The sequence below is a fragment of the Miniopterus natalensis genome, chromosome 10 (genome assembly GCF_054644295.1).
Source record: "Miniopterus natalensis isolate mMinNat1 chromosome 10, mMinNat1.hap1, whole genome shotgun sequence".
Classification (NCBI taxonomy): domain Eukaryota; kingdom Metazoa; phylum Chordata; class Mammalia; order Chiroptera; family Miniopteridae; genus Miniopterus; species Miniopterus natalensis.
Genome location: NC_142090.1, coordinates 17,595,399 through 17,612,133, shown reverse-complemented (window position 1 = coordinate 17,612,133; position 16,735 = coordinate 17,595,399). Strand labels below are relative to the sequence as shown.

Below are 16,735 nucleotides of genomic sequence, written 5' to 3'. Positions count from 1 at the left end.
CAGAACCCATCTGAGTCTACACTGGAGCCTGTGATTTTCCTGCAGTCCAGCCAGCCTCTCGAGTGCAGAAGTGTGTTCCTCCTACTCTCTCCCCTCACTCTGTTGGGGGGGCTCTGGCTGACTGGGGCTCTCCGACACACTGGTCACTCCACACAGGAAAAATGATGTTTCAGTGAGCCCAGACCAGCCACCCAACCCTCCACCCCGACTGTCTGGGACATGAGCAGCAGCCCACACAGACTGCAAGGTCACTTGTGTCTGGTCTACCAAGGGTAGGGCCCATGGCCTTCCCAGGGTGACGAAGTGACTTGGATGTGTTCCCTGCTGCGGCCTCCCAGACAGATCTGCCAGCTAATTACAGCTGCCGTTTAGTGTGCTGAGTTTAAGCAGCAGACATCAATCTAGTCATTAGTCTTGTTGCGTATGCCCCAAGGACACATTAATCTGCTTCACATGCTCCCCTCTCCCTCCTTCGGCTCCCAGCTATGCTCTGATTTCATTAAATGGTGACCACAGTGCCCTGATGGAGTCTGAGAACTGTCCTCTATGACACCTATGGGTGTGCTCTTTGAGCCCTGGGCAGGGAAGTGCTATGCCCTCTCCTCTGCCATCACTGAGGCTCCAGGGAGATTAGACTCCTCAGGGCTGTCCCTTGAGCTCTGCCCATGATGCCATTGCAGGTACCGGGCCCGAGTAGAGAAAGTCGAGTCTCCTGCCAAAGTACACGTCTTCTACATTGACTACGGCAACGTGAGTGGGGGACCGGGGGGTAGACAAGTAGACAAGAGTGGGGCTCCAGGGGCCATTCAAAACAGTAGCTCCCTAGGTCAGGGCCATCTGATCTCTCAAAGGTCCCTCCAAGCTTTGGACTCCCTTACTGACAACAGTGCACATGTGGGCATTGCTGCTATTTGTGTAACAGGCCGTGACCCCAGTGACTCAGCAAAACTGGCATCTCTGGCCAGAGGCCTGTGTTCACCGAGTGCCCAGCCGCACCCACGCTTCCTCTTCTGCCCTGTTTCTGAACAGTGGGCCCAGGAAGGCCCTCTACACCCTGCAGTCCCTGGTCCTCATGCTCAGCATGGTGCTTGTCCCATCTGCTGATCTCTAGCACATCCCAAAACTGGGTTTGCTGGGAAGGGGCAGTCATGAGGTGGCCAAGTGACTGGGAGATTCCATGTGGGTGGCAGCAAGCAAGAGAGAGCGCTGTAGTTCAGAACATGCGGTCCTTGGGCTGTGGCTGTGGAAGAGTGATCAGGGAGGCCATTGAGGGAAGGCATTAGAAATAAATGGAAACGGCGAATAGAGTCCAGTTATCAAATTATTTTAGTGGGAACCAACAAGTGTGCCAACACCATGCCCAGGGTGAACTCTGTGAGTCAGTTACCCACCTGCAGGTGCCAGCAGGCCATGTTCTCCCAGGGCTTTGCTGAGTAGGCAAGCCTGTGCATGTGGCTCAGTGGAACCAAGTTGTGGGCTAGTGGGCAGGCCCTAAGTTAGAATTCCCAGAGCCTGGCCACAGGGAGTTGTCCTGTGAGAACAAGGGGCCGTCAAGTGTGTGATGTTATTGGCCTGGTGTGTCCTCTGCAGAGAGAGATCCTGCCGTCCACCCGCCTGGGTACCCTGCCACCTGCCTTCAGCACTCGTGTGCTGCCAGCTCAAGCCACGGAGTATGCCTTCGCTTTCATCCAGGTGCCCCAAGATGTAAGTCGATGCACCTTCCCTCCTTCTGAAGGGGACTGTCCAGTGACACTCAGCCACTCCTGCAGCCGTTAATAGGCTGACAGGAGATGGAAGCAGTGGGTGGTCTCTTAGTAACAGGACTGAAAAGATGGGAGTGACTGAGGAAGTTGAGGGACGGTGCCATCAGAGCACTTGAGCTGGTTCTTGAGGATGGTTAGGCCCCATGGCCAGGGTGCACTGGGGCAAAGACTAGTTTACCACAGTCGAGTCCTGGGGTCTGGCGGGCAATGTCAGGAGATGAGAGGGGAACAGTAACGCAGCGTCTGGGATCAAGGCCCTGTATGCTCTGCCCTGGCAAGGAGTTTACTATTTATGTTATAGGCAGGAGGGATGTGGCAGGATGTTCAGCAGAAGTGTGACATGGTCAAATCTAGTTTTGAAAGTTACTTGTAGTGCAAGGGGGAAACTGGAAGGAATGGTTGGGACACAACTGCAATTGAAAATCCAGGCCAGAGACAATGGTGGCCAAACCAGGGGGCCTGGGGAGTAGGGCTAGGGAGAAAGGGCCAGGTCTCAGAGCACCATCAGAGGGGGTGGGGATGCGGGAGGGGCAGAGCCTAAGATGGGGTTTTTACATGTGGATATGTTGCTGCTGGGCGAGATAAAGGGGGTGAGAAGGAGCAGATTAGAGGCTGTGGGAGCTCCAGGGGGCTTTGTAGTGTTCAGTGTGGAAAGCGAGGTAAGACCCAGAATCACGGTTTAAACCATGGGAGCGAACAGGTGTGGAGTCTATGGACATGGGATGGGGAGGGGGAGCCTGCAGTCCCACAACCTAAGGAAGAGCCTGAGGTGAATGTGCCTCCTAAGGGGAGAACCTGTGCCCAGGGCTGCCGGCGCCACCCACTTTCCAGAGGGAAGGGGCGGCCTGCAGTGTCCAGCTCCCAGGGAGTCGGGCAGGCTGAGGAGCGGCCCATGGCCTCAGCATCAAGGAGTCCCTGGGCTCAGAGCGAGAGCCGTGTGAATGGCATGGTTGGAGGGGCCACCAGGTGCAGGGTGCTGAGGAGCAAATGGTAGGGTAAGAATAGGCCTAGGGGCGGTCAGTCTCGGGGATGGGGAGACATGAGCGTGGAGAGAACCTGAGATAACAGTGAAGGCAGAGAAGTGGGGACTGTTACGTCACTGCGCTGGAGCAAGGCCCAGCCGAGGTGGGAAGGGCAGGGCCTGGGCAGCAAGTGCAGGCTTAGTGTGGGACGGGGAAGAGCCACTTGCCTCAGATACAGAGCAGGCGGGTGGGGGTACAGGGTAGGGAAAGAGGATGCGATGACATGCAGATGGGCTTGGGGGGGAGGGGAGGGACAGAAGGAGAGGGGACACTTCACGGCCAGAGCCTGTGTCCTTCATTAGGATCTGAGCGGGCAGTGAGCTGCAGGCGGAGGTCTGTGACCAGGACCTGGGCCCACGTGGCGAGCTTTTGCTCGAGCTTGCCTCTCCCCTAACCCGGGTGTGTCCCTGCTCCAGGAGGATGCCCGAACAGACGCCGTGGACAGCGTGGTGCGGGATATCCAGAACACCCAGTGCCTGCTCAACGTGGAGCACCTGAGCGCCAGCTGCCCCCACGTCACCCTGCAGTTTGCAGATTCCAAGGGGGACGTGGGGCTGGGCTTGGTAAAGGAGGGACTGGTCATGGTGGAGGTGCGCAAGGAGAAGCAGTTCCAGAAAGTGGTACGTGATGCGGAGGTGGGCACCACTGCGGGGGCAGGCCCCTAGTGTCTCCAACTGTCGTCACAGAGGGGACTGGGGACTGCGCCAAGAGCCAGTGAGGGAGCAGGGAACCCACCATCCTGCTGCTCCTGCTGGGGAAAGATAATGGATTTCGGTTTGTTGGGGTTTTAAAAAAAGCTAATTACATCCCAAATTAATTGGCTGCAGGTTTGGCTGAGGCTGCAGCTGCAAACTAGAGCAGAAAGTTTCCCTTCGCATGTACCCCAGGTGACAGGCCGGAAAGCTTTGCCAGGGGTGGCATGGAAAGGGTCAGAGCCTGTCCTGCCTTCTCTCCTACTCTCGCTTCCTTTTCTCTAACATACAACTTCCAAGTCCAACTCCTAGTGCACAGTGCCACCAGAGCCAGGTGGCAGTGCCAGGGGGTCCGAAGGGACTCTGCCACAGCACTCCTCCAGCCTGTTAGAAAAGCCCCAGGGCTTGGCGCTCGGCCTGAGTCCTGCTCCCCTGTTCCTAAGATAACCTTAAAGATCAGCCTTTGCAGCCTGAGTCTCCCTTTCATGAGATGAGGAGAGCTAGCTGCTTCACAGGGCAGGCTGTGAGGATGGGGGCTGACACCGGGAAACCAGCTTGCACTGTTCAGGTGCTGATCATTACGATCCGGTTCTGGAGATAAACGGCCCCTTCCACTGAGCACCCTACTCATCGAAGTCCTCCCTGCCTCTCGCCAAGCCATCACTGAGATCCCACGACACACCAGCCCAAGGGATGGGCTGGTGGCCAGCTCGTGCCCTCCTCAAGGCAGGAAGTGATTAGAGAGCCAGCATTGCCCAGCTTGTCCCCACACTCCCTCCGAGAGGAAGGATGAGAGCGGCAGGGTTGAAACCAGTGTTCTATCTTCACATGCCCCTTGCTTTCCCATGTCCCAGCCCCTCTTTGCCTTTCCTCCCTCCCCACGTAATGTATCAGTGGTTTGTGGTTCCATGGACTGCTTGTGCAAGTTGAAAATTCATTTGGAAAAAGACCCCAGTGTGAATTGCTCCTGTGTCTTCTCTGGACAGGAGAGGCCTGATTCTAGTCCTCCCCGTGGAGACCCCCAGTGTCCTGAGATTGCTCCGAGAGGTTAGCTTAAGTTTCCCTGTAAAAATAGAAACCTTAGTGTTACCCATATGAAGCTACCTACAATGTCTCTGATGTCTAGAAAATTCCTTTGCCCAGTCCCTGAGATAAGCACCTGATGTGTTCATTGATTCATCTATTCTGTCAGCAAACATTTATTGAGGGCCTACATATCTCAGTGAACGAGACAGTATTCCTCCCCTGTGGAGCTTACATTCAAGCATGAGGAAATGAGCAATAAAAATAAGTATAATAAGTCAATGAAATAGAATGTTAGAAGGTGCATGCAACGGAAAAGGTGAAAATAGAAGTAAAGGGCAACTACACTATGATCTCCCTTATATGTGGAACCTAACGAAGAAAATAGAACCAGAGGCATGGACACGTGAGACAGACTGACAGGTGTCAGAGGGGAGGGTGGCTGGGGACTAGATGAAAGCAGGTAAAGGGATTAAGCAAAAAAACACACCCATATATATATAACTCATAGACACAGACAATGGAGATAGCCAGAAGGGAAGGGGGCTGGGTGGGGTGGTCAGATTTGGGGGAAATGGGGACAGAAAGAGACTTTGCTGTGGGCAATGGGTGCATGATTCAGGGTGCAGATGATGTTTTGTTGAGTTGTACTCTTGAAACCTTTATGGTTTTGTGAACTGGTGTCACTCAGTAAATTCAACTAAGAAAATAATAATATATACATACATAAATAAAAGCCATTCCTTTAAAAAGAAAAAAGTTAAATAATAGGTTTTCATTTTAAAGTAAAGGGAATCAGGAGTGTGTAGGTGTGGGGCTGGGTGTAATTTTAAATGGGGTCATTGGATGCCTCATTAAGGAGGCAATGCTTTTTATCAGAGACGTGAAGGGGCGGGATAGTAGCCAGGTGTCTGGAGTGGGAAGAGTGCAGATGGAACAGCCAGCACAGCCGAGGAACAGCTAAGAGACCAGCGTGGCCCACACTTCGGCTTTTACTCTGAAGGAGCTAGATCCACTGGGCAGAGGGATGACACAGACATGACCCGGGCATCCTGCAGGGTCACTCTGGCTGCCCATTAGTGAATACCCTTGTCTTGACCACTCCCTTTCTCTCTCATCCCTCCAGATCACAGAATACCTGAATGCCCAGGAATCAGCCAAGAGCGCCAGGGTGAGTTTTCACCTCAGGAGCCCCAGAGGGTGCTGAGAGAGGGGGCTTGGCTGTCCTGGTTCCAGCGGGTCCCACCTCTCTGAGGAGCCATTTTCTGTTTTCCTACAGTTGAACCTGTGGCGCTATGGAGACTTCCGAGCCGATGACGCAGATGAGTTTGGCTACAGCCGCTAAGGAAGGAATCGGGTCCGGCCCCCAGCACCCCTCACGCCAGCACCTCTTCCTCTGCCAGGAGAGTGTTTCAGCTTCAGACCCCAGACCGGGGGCGTAGATTGGTCCAGCTTTGCTTCAGTGTGTGGAAATGTCTTGCAGGGCACCATCTGGGCTGGGGGTGGGGTGCAGGGAGCCTGAAGCTTTCAAGGGACAGGCATTGGCTTCTGATATGGTGGGCACTGCCATCCAGTCTCTCCCAGCTAATTTCCTGTTTTTATTTAGATGGGAATTTGTGGTTTTTTTAAAAATTGTCCTCAAATCAGGAAGAAACATGAAAGACTTTGTGCTAAAGGAGGGTATAGTCCTGGCACCAGAGGCCGGCTGCCAACTAGCCCCCCATTTCCATCCCAGACTGCCCTTCTTCCCAGCCTTGCCCAGCGGTTGATTATGTGATTCCTCTGATACATCCATTCTCAAATGCCAGCGTGCCCTCTCCTTTTCTGTATTTAAAGCTTTTGAGGCCCAATAAAATAGTACATGCTGTCTGCAGCCCTTGTTGGTCATGGTGGAGCCCAGAGCTTGGGATCTCAGCAGCCCAGGCCAGGAGACCTGGGCACCTGAGTGACTCCCAGGGTTGTCATCACATGGTTGGCCACACCCCCAGAAACCTAGCCATGACTACATCCAGCTCCTTATGGGACCCAAGAAGTCAACAGGAGTATAGATGATGAATCGGTGTGAATTTCCACCTATCCTCCTGGAGATGCGGTCCTGCCCCAACAGGCAAGGCTACTCTCACCATGGTCTCTCACTTTATTTTTCATTGTGGAGGCTGGTCATGGAGAAGAGAATGCCCGTCAGTGGGAGCTGGGTGGTTCATCAGAGTTCCAAGCAGCCCCTAGGGCATGGCGGGCATCACCTGACACCTCGGCTACCATGCAGGAGGCTGCAGATCTTCTCTTTTGACTCATCCATCTGGACACTGCATGTGGCTGCCCTCAAGGACCTTAGAGATTGGAGCAGCTCAGGAAGCAGTGCCCAGGACTATCCACGGGAAAGACCAGGCTTAGTCCTGCCAGGGCCCTAAGTCCCAGGGACTCGTTGAGGGACATAGGCGTTCCTCCTCCTGGTAGCAGGAGGAGTGGCTAACACTAGGTAGGCTGGCACAGTGTGGGTAAGATCAAGGCCCTGGGTCCTGCTCAGCTGCCTCCAGTGTGTGTTCTTTAGAGAGTGGAGCTAGAGGTCAGGGTGCTCCAGAGGGGTCAGGGCCACTAGCTGAGGATCACCTGTCTCTCCAGGTTATTAGCTGTTGCTCCATTTGACTTGACACAGTGCCCCAGTCCTCAAGGTAGAGCTGTCTGTGGAGTTCAGAAACCCCAGGCTACTGCTAGCTGCCAAGGGAGGAGAGAGACCCGGGAGCGGCCACTGGTGTGTAGTGAGAGCCTGTCCTGCTATTCAGGGAGTACCAGGGAGAGAAAGTAGGTGTGTGTGATGGGTGGTCACCACTCTGCTGTCCACAGAGTCCAGGAAATCTGCCTGTACTCCCAAACCCCCTTGGCCTCATTCATCTGGCCCTGCCCTTCCCAGGCCTGTACTCTGGTGAAACACGGTGACACCTCTTCCCGGTAGCCCCACTTGCCACCCTGCTTTCTGATCTGGGGTGAGGCTCCAGCTGCCATGGTCTTGGGGAAAGTCAGTAGAGGTGGTGGGGCCTGGTTAGCCACCTCTCATTTTAAACTAGAGATCCTGGGCCCCTGAAAATTCTGGCTCCTGGCAGTTCTGCCCCCACATCCTCTTGTTCAGGCCCTGGGTTCACCTGGAGTTCTTCCCAGTGTGCTTCCAAGTACTAGTTAAAGGGGGCAGTGAGAATGAGGGGAGGGGAGAGGAAGGGGAGAGATGTTGCATCAGCACAGCTCCAGAGACCACTGCACTCCCTCCTCTAGAAGGCTCACAGTTTCTGCCTGCGGCCCCTCTGGGTGGGTCAGAACAAGTGCTTATGCTCTTTGTGCCAGCTCCTTATGGGGCCCAAGAAGTCAGCAGGAGGCGGACCATGGATTGTACGAATCTCCACCTGTCCCCGCTCCTGGAGAAGGTGTCTTGCCCCCAGCAGGCAAACCCAGTCTCACCATGCTCTCTCATTTCATTTTTATCCGTCACGGAGAAGAGAATGCCCACTTCACCCATTCCTCTACCTCCTGGTGGGGCCACATGGCGTGTATTCACTTGAGCACAATTTTCAGGGGGCAAGATGCCAACCCACTCTTTTGTGAAAGGGTCCGAAATCATCTCACCGTCTTAACAGTTGCCTTGGTTACATCTGCGCCAAAATAAACCCTCTGCGGTTCTCCAATTGAAACGATGCCTGAACCTTCCCACTTCTTACTTCCTTTCTTTTCCAAGGCTGATTTAGACAAAGGTCAGAATATCCATGGGGGGGGGAAGCCACCCAGGGTGCACAGTGTAAGGAGTCACTCAGAATGTGCAGGCGCACTGGCACATTTTCTCTGCATCCATAGTTGAAACCAGTTAGCATCAGCACTTGCACAAGTAGCGCCCGAAACCTCTCTGGAGGTCCTTCCCCTGCAGGAGTTACTGAACATGCTCCTCAGTGTCAGGATCACAATTTCTGCTTCCCATCCACCTTCCCAGATGAACAGCAAAATCTCATGAACACATTATTTGTCCCCACCAGACTAAGATTCAGCTGGCCACCAGCACAGCGCTGGGTTCAGTGAGTGCCCAGGTGTGTCCGGTCTAGGTGTGGAGGAGGCAGCAGATGCCAAAATACTCAACAAGCCGCGGTGGGCACTGCACCCAGACAAGGGGCTGAGCCCTGGCCCAGTGGCTGGGAAGGTGTAACAGGAAGAGGGCCGGGTTGGGGCTGACAGATGGCCGAGGGCAGCTGGTCTGTGAGCAGGCTCTGGAGTGTCCGGCCTCTGAGGCCGATGCAGCAGAGCCACCAGGGCTGTTCTGATACTGAGCCCTGCCAGGTGAGCCTCCCTCCCTGCCAGCCTGCGGGACCAGCAGGGAGGGCGGGCGCTGGAGGAAAAGGCTTGCGTAGGTGCCTCCAGTTTATTTATTAGTTTGATTATTTCTACATCCCAGGGAGATAGTCAGTGGACCCCTTTTCTTGCATTAGCCCATGTTGGGAAGTAACAGGGAGGGGCTGGAGAACTGAGGCCTCAAGAGTGGTTATTGATGTCCTAATTACAAGAGGATGCTAATTTAATTTGAACCTAATTACAGTGCACTACCCTGGGTGGCATGTGTTTTAATAATTAATGTCCTTCAGATGCGTAGGAGTGTAATAATATTTACACTGGGTTGGCCAGCAGCCTGGGGAGGCTGGCTGGGGGCCATACCCCACCCTCCTCCCCGGGCAGCTTGGCTGCTAGCAGGTGAAGACGGCACTTAAGTCGTAGTTGGCTAGTGTCTTGTCATCCTTCCCAGGGACCATGCTTGGGCCTCATTTCCCACCACTTCCTTGGCCCAGCTGGCCACTCCGAGGGATGGGCTGCCAGTCCCGAGCTCTGAAATACCTGGTGGCCTGCAGGATAGGGCTCTGGACAGCAGCTCCTCCCCCACCCCGCCGCGTGCACCGGTTTCTCATTCCCCTGCCTGCCTGGGCCCATCCTGACGGAGGGCTTGTTTATGGGGGAGGGAGAAGGGTGCTTGGTTTTTATTGGTTTTTTATTGGAAACACTTGTAAGGAATAGTACATTCAGAAAAGTGTACAAATAAGGGTACAGGTCAGATTTTCACAAAGTGAACACACCTGTGCAACAGATCAAAAAAGAGAACATCACCCCTCCCCCATGAGCTCCCTCCTCAGTCACTGTCACTCCCAAAGGTAACCCAGCAGGTGCGTTTTGCCTGTTTGGTTGCATCTTTGTGGGTGTTTTCCAGTTTTGCCTGGTTTTCGATTTTGCGCAGGTGGAGGCTGCGGTGTGTTTTGTGCCTGTCGGCTCTCACTCGGGCCTGTGAGGCCTGTCCTTGCTTCGCTAGTTTGAGTTTGTGCGTTCTCACTTCTGTATGTTCTCTTGTCTGTGGTTGTGAAGAAGTCAGATGCTCAGCAATCTGCTAGAGCCAGAGCTATGCCAGTCCCTAAAGGACAAATCTGCTCGTCCTGGCTATGCAACTGGGGTATGGGAGGTGACACTTTGTGAGAAGGGGTAGCAAGATGACAGGGCAGTTCCATCCCCCACAAGCCCAGAACAGTGTGGTTGCCAGCATGGCTCCTGTGCCCAGCCTTTCAGAGCTCCCAGAGGTGGGAAAAGGGTCCGTCAGCAAAGTTCCAGAAGCCAAGCAGAAGAACCAGGGGTTTAAGAGATGGTGTGAGGGCCCTGGCCGGTGTGGCTCAGTTGGTTGGAAATCGTCCTGTGCCCCAGAAGGTGGTGGGTTCGCGTCCCAGGCAGGGTGCACACCCAGGTTGCATGTACAGGAGGCAATTGATCAATGTCTGTCTCTCCCTCTCTCTCTGTCTCTCTCTACATAGGTGGCTTAATCACCTGGGGTGCTCATTAAAATGCATTTTCAAGCCCTAGTCGGTTTGGCTCAGTGGTTAGAGTGTGGGCCCGAAGAGGACTGAAGGGTCCCGGGTTGATTCCAGCCAAGGGCATGTAGCTCAGTTGGGGCGCAGGCAGGAGGCAACCAATTGATGTGTCTTTTTCACATGGATGTTTCTGTTTCTCCCCCACCCCTTCCACTCTCTCTGGAAAGCAATGGAAAAAATACCCTCGGGTGAGGATTAAAAAACAATAATAATAATAATAATTAATAAAATGCAGCTTCCAGAAATAGTGCCAGGACTATATTGGGAGTGGGGGTAGGCTGAGTGAGCTAAATGCTCAACTAGCGTAGCAAGAAGAAAACGGATAATGTTTGAAGTTGATAAAACAAGAACTGGCCTATTGTTTAGCATTAAGATAGTAACCACCTAAAACGTGATTAAAAGTGGTTGCTTGTAGCACCGCTAGGGGTGGGGAGTGCTTATTGTAATTCCCTGTGTACTGTTTAAATCACATAAATATGCATGGATCACTTCCCACTCCCTGCCTACTATCTCAGTTCCTTCGGGCCAGCACCTGGGAACCTGCACTTGGACGCTTCCTAGGTGATTCTGAGGAGTTCTCAAGTTCGAGAATTCGCTATCATCGTCCAGACTCATTTTACAAGACGAGGAAGGAGACAAAGTGACTTGCCCAAGGTCACCCAGCTTATTAATGACAGGGCCAGAAATAGAAAACAGGTCCCCTGGCCCCAGGCCTGTTAGTTTTATCTACATCATAACTTTCACCTTGGTGGGCCTGAGGGGCGAGCTGGGGACCTGGCTCAGTTGATGGAGGGCAAGGAGCCCTTGCCCAGGCGCAGGGGGGGCGACCCCTCCGGCAAGCGGAACACTTCGGATCACAGCACGCTCGCACTGCCCTGCCAGCAGCAGCGTCTTCAAATCATTTACTCAGAATAGGAATGGGTCGGCCCTGAGCCATCCAGAGCCCCCTGAACATTCAGGCATTTACCATGTACTGCGCTCCTCCCTACTAGTTCCAGGTTCTGTTCTAAGGGCTGGGATAAAATGAGGAATAAGCCCTGGCCTCGGAGACCTCACAGTCTGTTGAGGACAGCAGATACTGGTGATAGGAAAACCTACTTAACTTCACCAAAATAGAGGCATGGGCAGATGCCATGGCATTAGCTTGTCAAGTTGACAGTGTGCAGGCCCCATGATCCAGCAACTCCCTCCTGATTCTGTCTTCAAGGGCTACTTGCCATGTGAGAGTCCCCACCAGGAGTCTCCTGCAAGAATGGCCATTGCCGTTTTGTTCCTACTAACAAGAAAACAGCACAGCAGACCCCGCAAGTGTATCCACACAACAGATTAATCAGCAATGAAAATAAATGAATTGTGGCTACATAGCAACACAGACAAATCTTAGAATCAATAAGCACATCTTAGGCCTTCATATGAAGTTCAATATCAAGTTACACTAGCTTATAAATACATGTATGTGAAATGGTCATATAATTTATGGGATATTTGAGAGTGCAGAGGGACACTTAAATTCTTACATTTGTACCACAAACGTAAACTGACACTGGCAAACTGGAGTGCCTGGACACCTTTGACATAGGTCATAAAATAAGCAGTTAGTGGTCACCTCCAGGTGAGGCAGGGGACCCTGGGGTTGGGATAAGGAATGATGACAGGGAGACATAAGTTAATGGGAATGTTCGAAGTCTCAGTATGAGAGATGGGCCCATAGATGTTTATTGCATTATTAAATTAATAAGATGGTATGGGAGCTCAAAAAAGAAAATTTTTCCTGGGAGTTAGGTGGAGTTATGGTCAGAGAAACCTCGTAGGAACACTTCACTCTGCGAGGGAAAGTTATGGAAGGTTTGAAGACGAGCCAACACCATTTACCAGATGCAGAGCAGATCTAGTTGAAGGATCACACTGTGCTAAGCCCCCTCCTGGCTGGTAGTGCTCAAGGCTGCCTGTTTGGGTCCCAGTGTCCACAGAACTAAAGACCAAAACCCAGACCTATCCTCACCAGCCCTGGGTGCTGACCAATGAGGTCCCACACCCCTTTGGGAAAAAGCCTTGGGCTGGGGAAGCTGCCAAGCCTGCCCACGACACTTGACTTTCCTGGAACACTTTTCAAATTCAGCTGTAACTGAAAGTCAGGTGCACAGCTCTTAAAGCTTGTGGGTGTTTACAAATCTAAACATCACCTCTGAACTCAACTCAGATCAAAGTAGAACATAAGCGTCTCAGAAGGCTCCCTGATGGCCCCTCCCAAAGGTAATGATGACTTTTACCTCTGTCACCGTAAGTTTTGGCTGTTCTTTGCAAAAGGGTCTTTCAAAAGCCATTTCCCCCCCCCCAAAAAAAAAAACAGTGCCAGGGAAGTGAGGGGGCCACACAGTCTCCAGAGACCTTTACTGGAGCACCTAAAACTTGGGGTTGGAATTGACATGCAGCAGGATGGGGGTGTCAGAGCCCACCACAGCTGCTTCAAGACCTTGGACAAGGCCAGCAGGATTCAAAGGTCCCTGTCCCTGCTGCCCGAGGGCTTTGGCTTCTGCCTCCCTGGCAGCTCAGATCCATCATCCTAGGTCAATGGAGTCATTATTCTATGCCCTGGGCTCAGCCTCAACCCATAGGAGTCATCTGGGGACCTGGGCCTAGGAGTCTAGCTCCTCTACTCGGGCAAAGCACCCAAGTGCTGGCCCAGACCGAGTGAGTGTGGCCCTGGGACAGAGCCTATGGCTTTAGCATTTCATGTTCTCAGCTGTGTGCGTGGAAGGAGGAGGGGCCAAACTGCAGTTCATCTAAATGGGGCCTCTTTCGGGCTTTGCAGTGTGTCCTTGTGCACACGCACAGCTCACCTGTGGCCAGCTGGGCCTGAGCCTCGAGGTTTCACCGGAGAGGAAATGGAATGGATGGGGCAGGCTTCCCTCCGGTCCGCTTCAGGCGGCCACCCTGCCCGCCCTCTCTCCAGCCTCTCACGCTGCCGGTAACACAGAGTTTGGATTTCAAAGAATTTCTTGCTGAGCTTTAGGCTGCATTTAGAGATTGAGTCCACAGATAGATGTCAACCAGATTAGTAATTATCAGGCTGAGTTGATGCTGGTAGAAAACCTGGAAATGAGGTTTATCTCGAGGAGTCAGTACAACACAGTGGTTGAGGTCATGGCTCTGAAGGCAGAAAGGCTGCCCCAGTTTGCCCCTACTTGCTATGTGCCCTTGGCAAGCTAATTAGCCTCTGAGAGGCTGTTTCTTCACTTGTAAACTGAAGATAAAAAGGTAAAAGTTTCTGCTTTTAAAGTTGATATCAGAACTCACTGAGATATTTGCAAAGCCTTTTGTGCAGAAGCCTAGCACAGACTCAGCGTTCGGTAATGGCCACTGTAACAGCTCAGGGCAGACAGTGCAGTGAGGTGAGAGTCTGGACAGCCCAGAACTGTTTGTGTGAGAGGAACTAGCAAATATGCGACCAAAGTCTGAGACACTTAGATCTGCTCCTGCTCATGAGAGCATCGTGTGGTTCAGGCTGGATGGGAGCCAGGGTATCAGGAGGGGCAGGGGGCTGAGGTCGCTTGGCTGAGTCCCTGGCTGTCTCCCATGAGGCCTCAACACTCCCTACTCCAGTTGTGGAGCGGAGGGAAGTGGGTAGCAGGGTGACCTGGGACTAGGCCTGCAGCTGGTCAGCCCACGTGTCCTGAGCACCTAGAATGTGCTGAAGATATAGCAGCAAACTGCTCATGGATGGATGAGAGCATGTGGCCCTACTCAGCTGGGCATGGGGGATGCCACACCCAGCCAAAACTTACCCATGGGCGCCTTCCCTTGGACCTAAAATTTGGACCTAGCAGACAGAAGGGAAACGTGATGGTAGGGGTTGGCTGTGTGCAGGTGTCTCTCAGCAGCCATCTGATTAGCCGACCAGATGACCTGCGGTGGAAAATGACGCCTCCCCCTGATGTACGTGAGTGGCTGTGGCTCCTAAGAAAGCCCTGTGGGGGGCAGCTGCGGGGCTGTGGGCAGAGTGGAGTGGGCTGCAGAGTCTGTGCTAGGAAAGCAGGGTGCTGCAGCTCTCAAGCGTGGAGCAGCGTGTCCCCATTCCCGGCAGGAAGCCCAGTGCTGGGGGTTACCAGTGCCTCAGCAGGCAGGGCAAGCAGCCAGCGTCAAAGCCACACTCCCGCCCGAGCTGCCATGGGAATTCTGGGTGCATGTCAGCCCCAGCCGGGCCTGCCTCCTGGGTTTGGCATGGGCCTGGCTAGCTGGGAAATGAGAAAGTCAGGGTTTCAGGTTCCCCCAGGAGAGCAAAGCCAGAGCAGGGTTGTGCAGAGGAAGCCCCCCAGACTCAGAATGAGGACACCATACCAGGCAGGAAAGGTTAACACCCATGTGTATGACACTTCCTAGATGACCCTCCAACCCACGTTCACCGAAACACTGGAGTCAGAGGGGCACACTCTAGGACATCATAGTGTATGCTGTTGGGGGCATTCCCATTTGACAGGGTCACTAGGAGGTCAGTGTCTGATCTGAGGTTACGCAGGGTGTGAGAGTGTCAAAAGCCACACACAGGCCTACTGTGGTGAGCCACCTAGGTGATCTTGTCCCCTAGGGAGGACAAGATCAGGAAAGACAGGTCAGAGCTAAATTTTACCCCTCCAGCTGTGAACATCTGGAGAGGCTGATGCAGCAGCACACATACACACACACGCGCACACACACACACACACACACACACACACACACCGTGCAATGCAGTAGGAAGGTGGGAGCAGTGGGTATCACTACAGACTGGACTGGCCGCCTTGTCTCATCTGGCCTGATCTGTAGAGGACAGCTCCCAGGGGGGACTCGAGGCAAAGATCTCAAATGGTGCCTTGTCTGATCAATTGATAGTGGCTCCCTCGGGTGCTGTGTACAAAAGGATTCTGAGGTCATAATAGAAAGTCAACTGTAATTAATTATTGATGTCTACCAATGAGGCAGGATAGTAAGAAGTTAGGCAAGTGGAACAGGGGAATTGAGACAGCTAAACAAATTGGCTGAGCAGTTTACACCCGATACAGAAGGTCATCTCTCTAGAGATAACACCTAGGGCTCAGTTGTATTTCAGGTCCAGGTCCAGAAAAGCAGCAAAACTAGATGTGTGATGCCAGGACCAGCTGCAATGACCCCCTGCCCTGGTGCTGACCAATTAGTGGAGACCATGACCATGAAAGGGCACACCTGGGAAAGCTGATGAATATTCAATTGCGATCTCCCCTAAGATCTCTAAACTCCCAGCCTTCAAAAACCCTCAAAGGACCCGGTGCATGCTCTCCCTCCCAGGAGCATGCCCACACCTTTCCCCTTCCCCTCTTCTTCCCCCACAGGCTTGCACCTCCTGTACTCTAAGGGACCCCACAAGGCTTGCAACCAATGGAAAAATGAGCAGTGGCAGCTTGTCCCAGGATAACCCCCTGAACCTGTCCCCAAAGCCCCCTTTTCTCTGACTTCTCAGTGAGCCAAAGCAGTCCAGCCTGGGCTCATTTTTCCTATAACATTTTCTAGGGAGTCAAAGCAGCCCTGCCTATTCTCTCTCCTGTTGCTGCTTCTGTCCTAGGCCCTTCCTTTCTTCATTGTCCCCAGCTTTAATAAATGTTCTTTCAAAATCACTTGGACCTGTGTTATGAAATCCTTCCTGCACAAGGTCACACACTACTGGCTGGCCCTAGGCAGACCTGCTAATGGCCAGGTTTCCTTTTTGGTAACATTTTCTGGCGACCATGCAGCGACCTTGTTTCGTGAACCCACACATCCCAGCTGGCCCACTTCTACTACTTTCATAACTTTCGACTTTGCTGGTAACAACAGGTGGGGCTTCACCATCAACATCACCGGTAACATGGTGCTGTGACTCAGATCACCTTATTGCCCTTCTCAGGAATAGCCCTTGCCTCCCTTGGCCAGAGGGGCCTCCTTACGCTTTCAGTAAATCTTTCTGTATCTGCCTCACATCTGGGCACCACTGATACCTCATGTCATCTCCTGAAGTCGCTCCCTTTTACCATCTGGCCTCCGGAGACTACCTCTGACCCAGGGCCTGCTTAATCACTCATTGCCGTGACCAAAAGACTCTTGCTTACAAGTATTACTTCCAGCCTACTGTTCTTTGTCTATATCTCTCAGGTGTTTCACTCATCTCCACGGGTTTCCTTCCTCAGATTGTCATATCGTGGTGTAAAGTGGCAGGATTCCAGAGAAGCCCGCCCAGGACCACGTCACAGCCCCAGCCCTGTGCCTGGGACCAGCAGGGGCCCATTGTGCCCTCCCGGCTGCTCACTTCCCACCGGTGAGGCTGGGGCAGAGTTCCTGGAATCCCCGACCTCTGTGTTGTAACGTAAGAG

General features: G+C 53.0%; 1 protein-coding gene across 1 annotated transcript in view; it reads left to right on the top strand.

Annotated features, from left to right (window-relative positions):
• Nucleotides 1-6,369, top strand: part of SND1 (staphylococcal nuclease and tudor domain containing 1) — a 418,687-nt gene extending 412,318 nt beyond the window's left edge. The window contains exons 20-24 of the mRNA XM_016213329.2: nucleotides 681-750; nucleotides 1,591-1,704; nucleotides 3,202-3,405; nucleotides 5,627-5,671; nucleotides 5,780-6,369. Coding sequence (XP_016068815.1) covers nucleotides 681-750; nucleotides 1,591-1,704; nucleotides 3,202-3,405; nucleotides 5,627-5,671; nucleotides 5,780-5,845 — 499 coding nt within the window. The 3' untranslated portion in view covers nucleotides 5,846-6,369. The remainder of the gene's footprint in view (nucleotides 1-680; nucleotides 751-1,590; nucleotides 1,705-3,201; nucleotides 3,406-5,626; nucleotides 5,672-5,779) is intronic.
• Nucleotides 6,370-16,735: the final 10,366 nt, after the last annotated feature.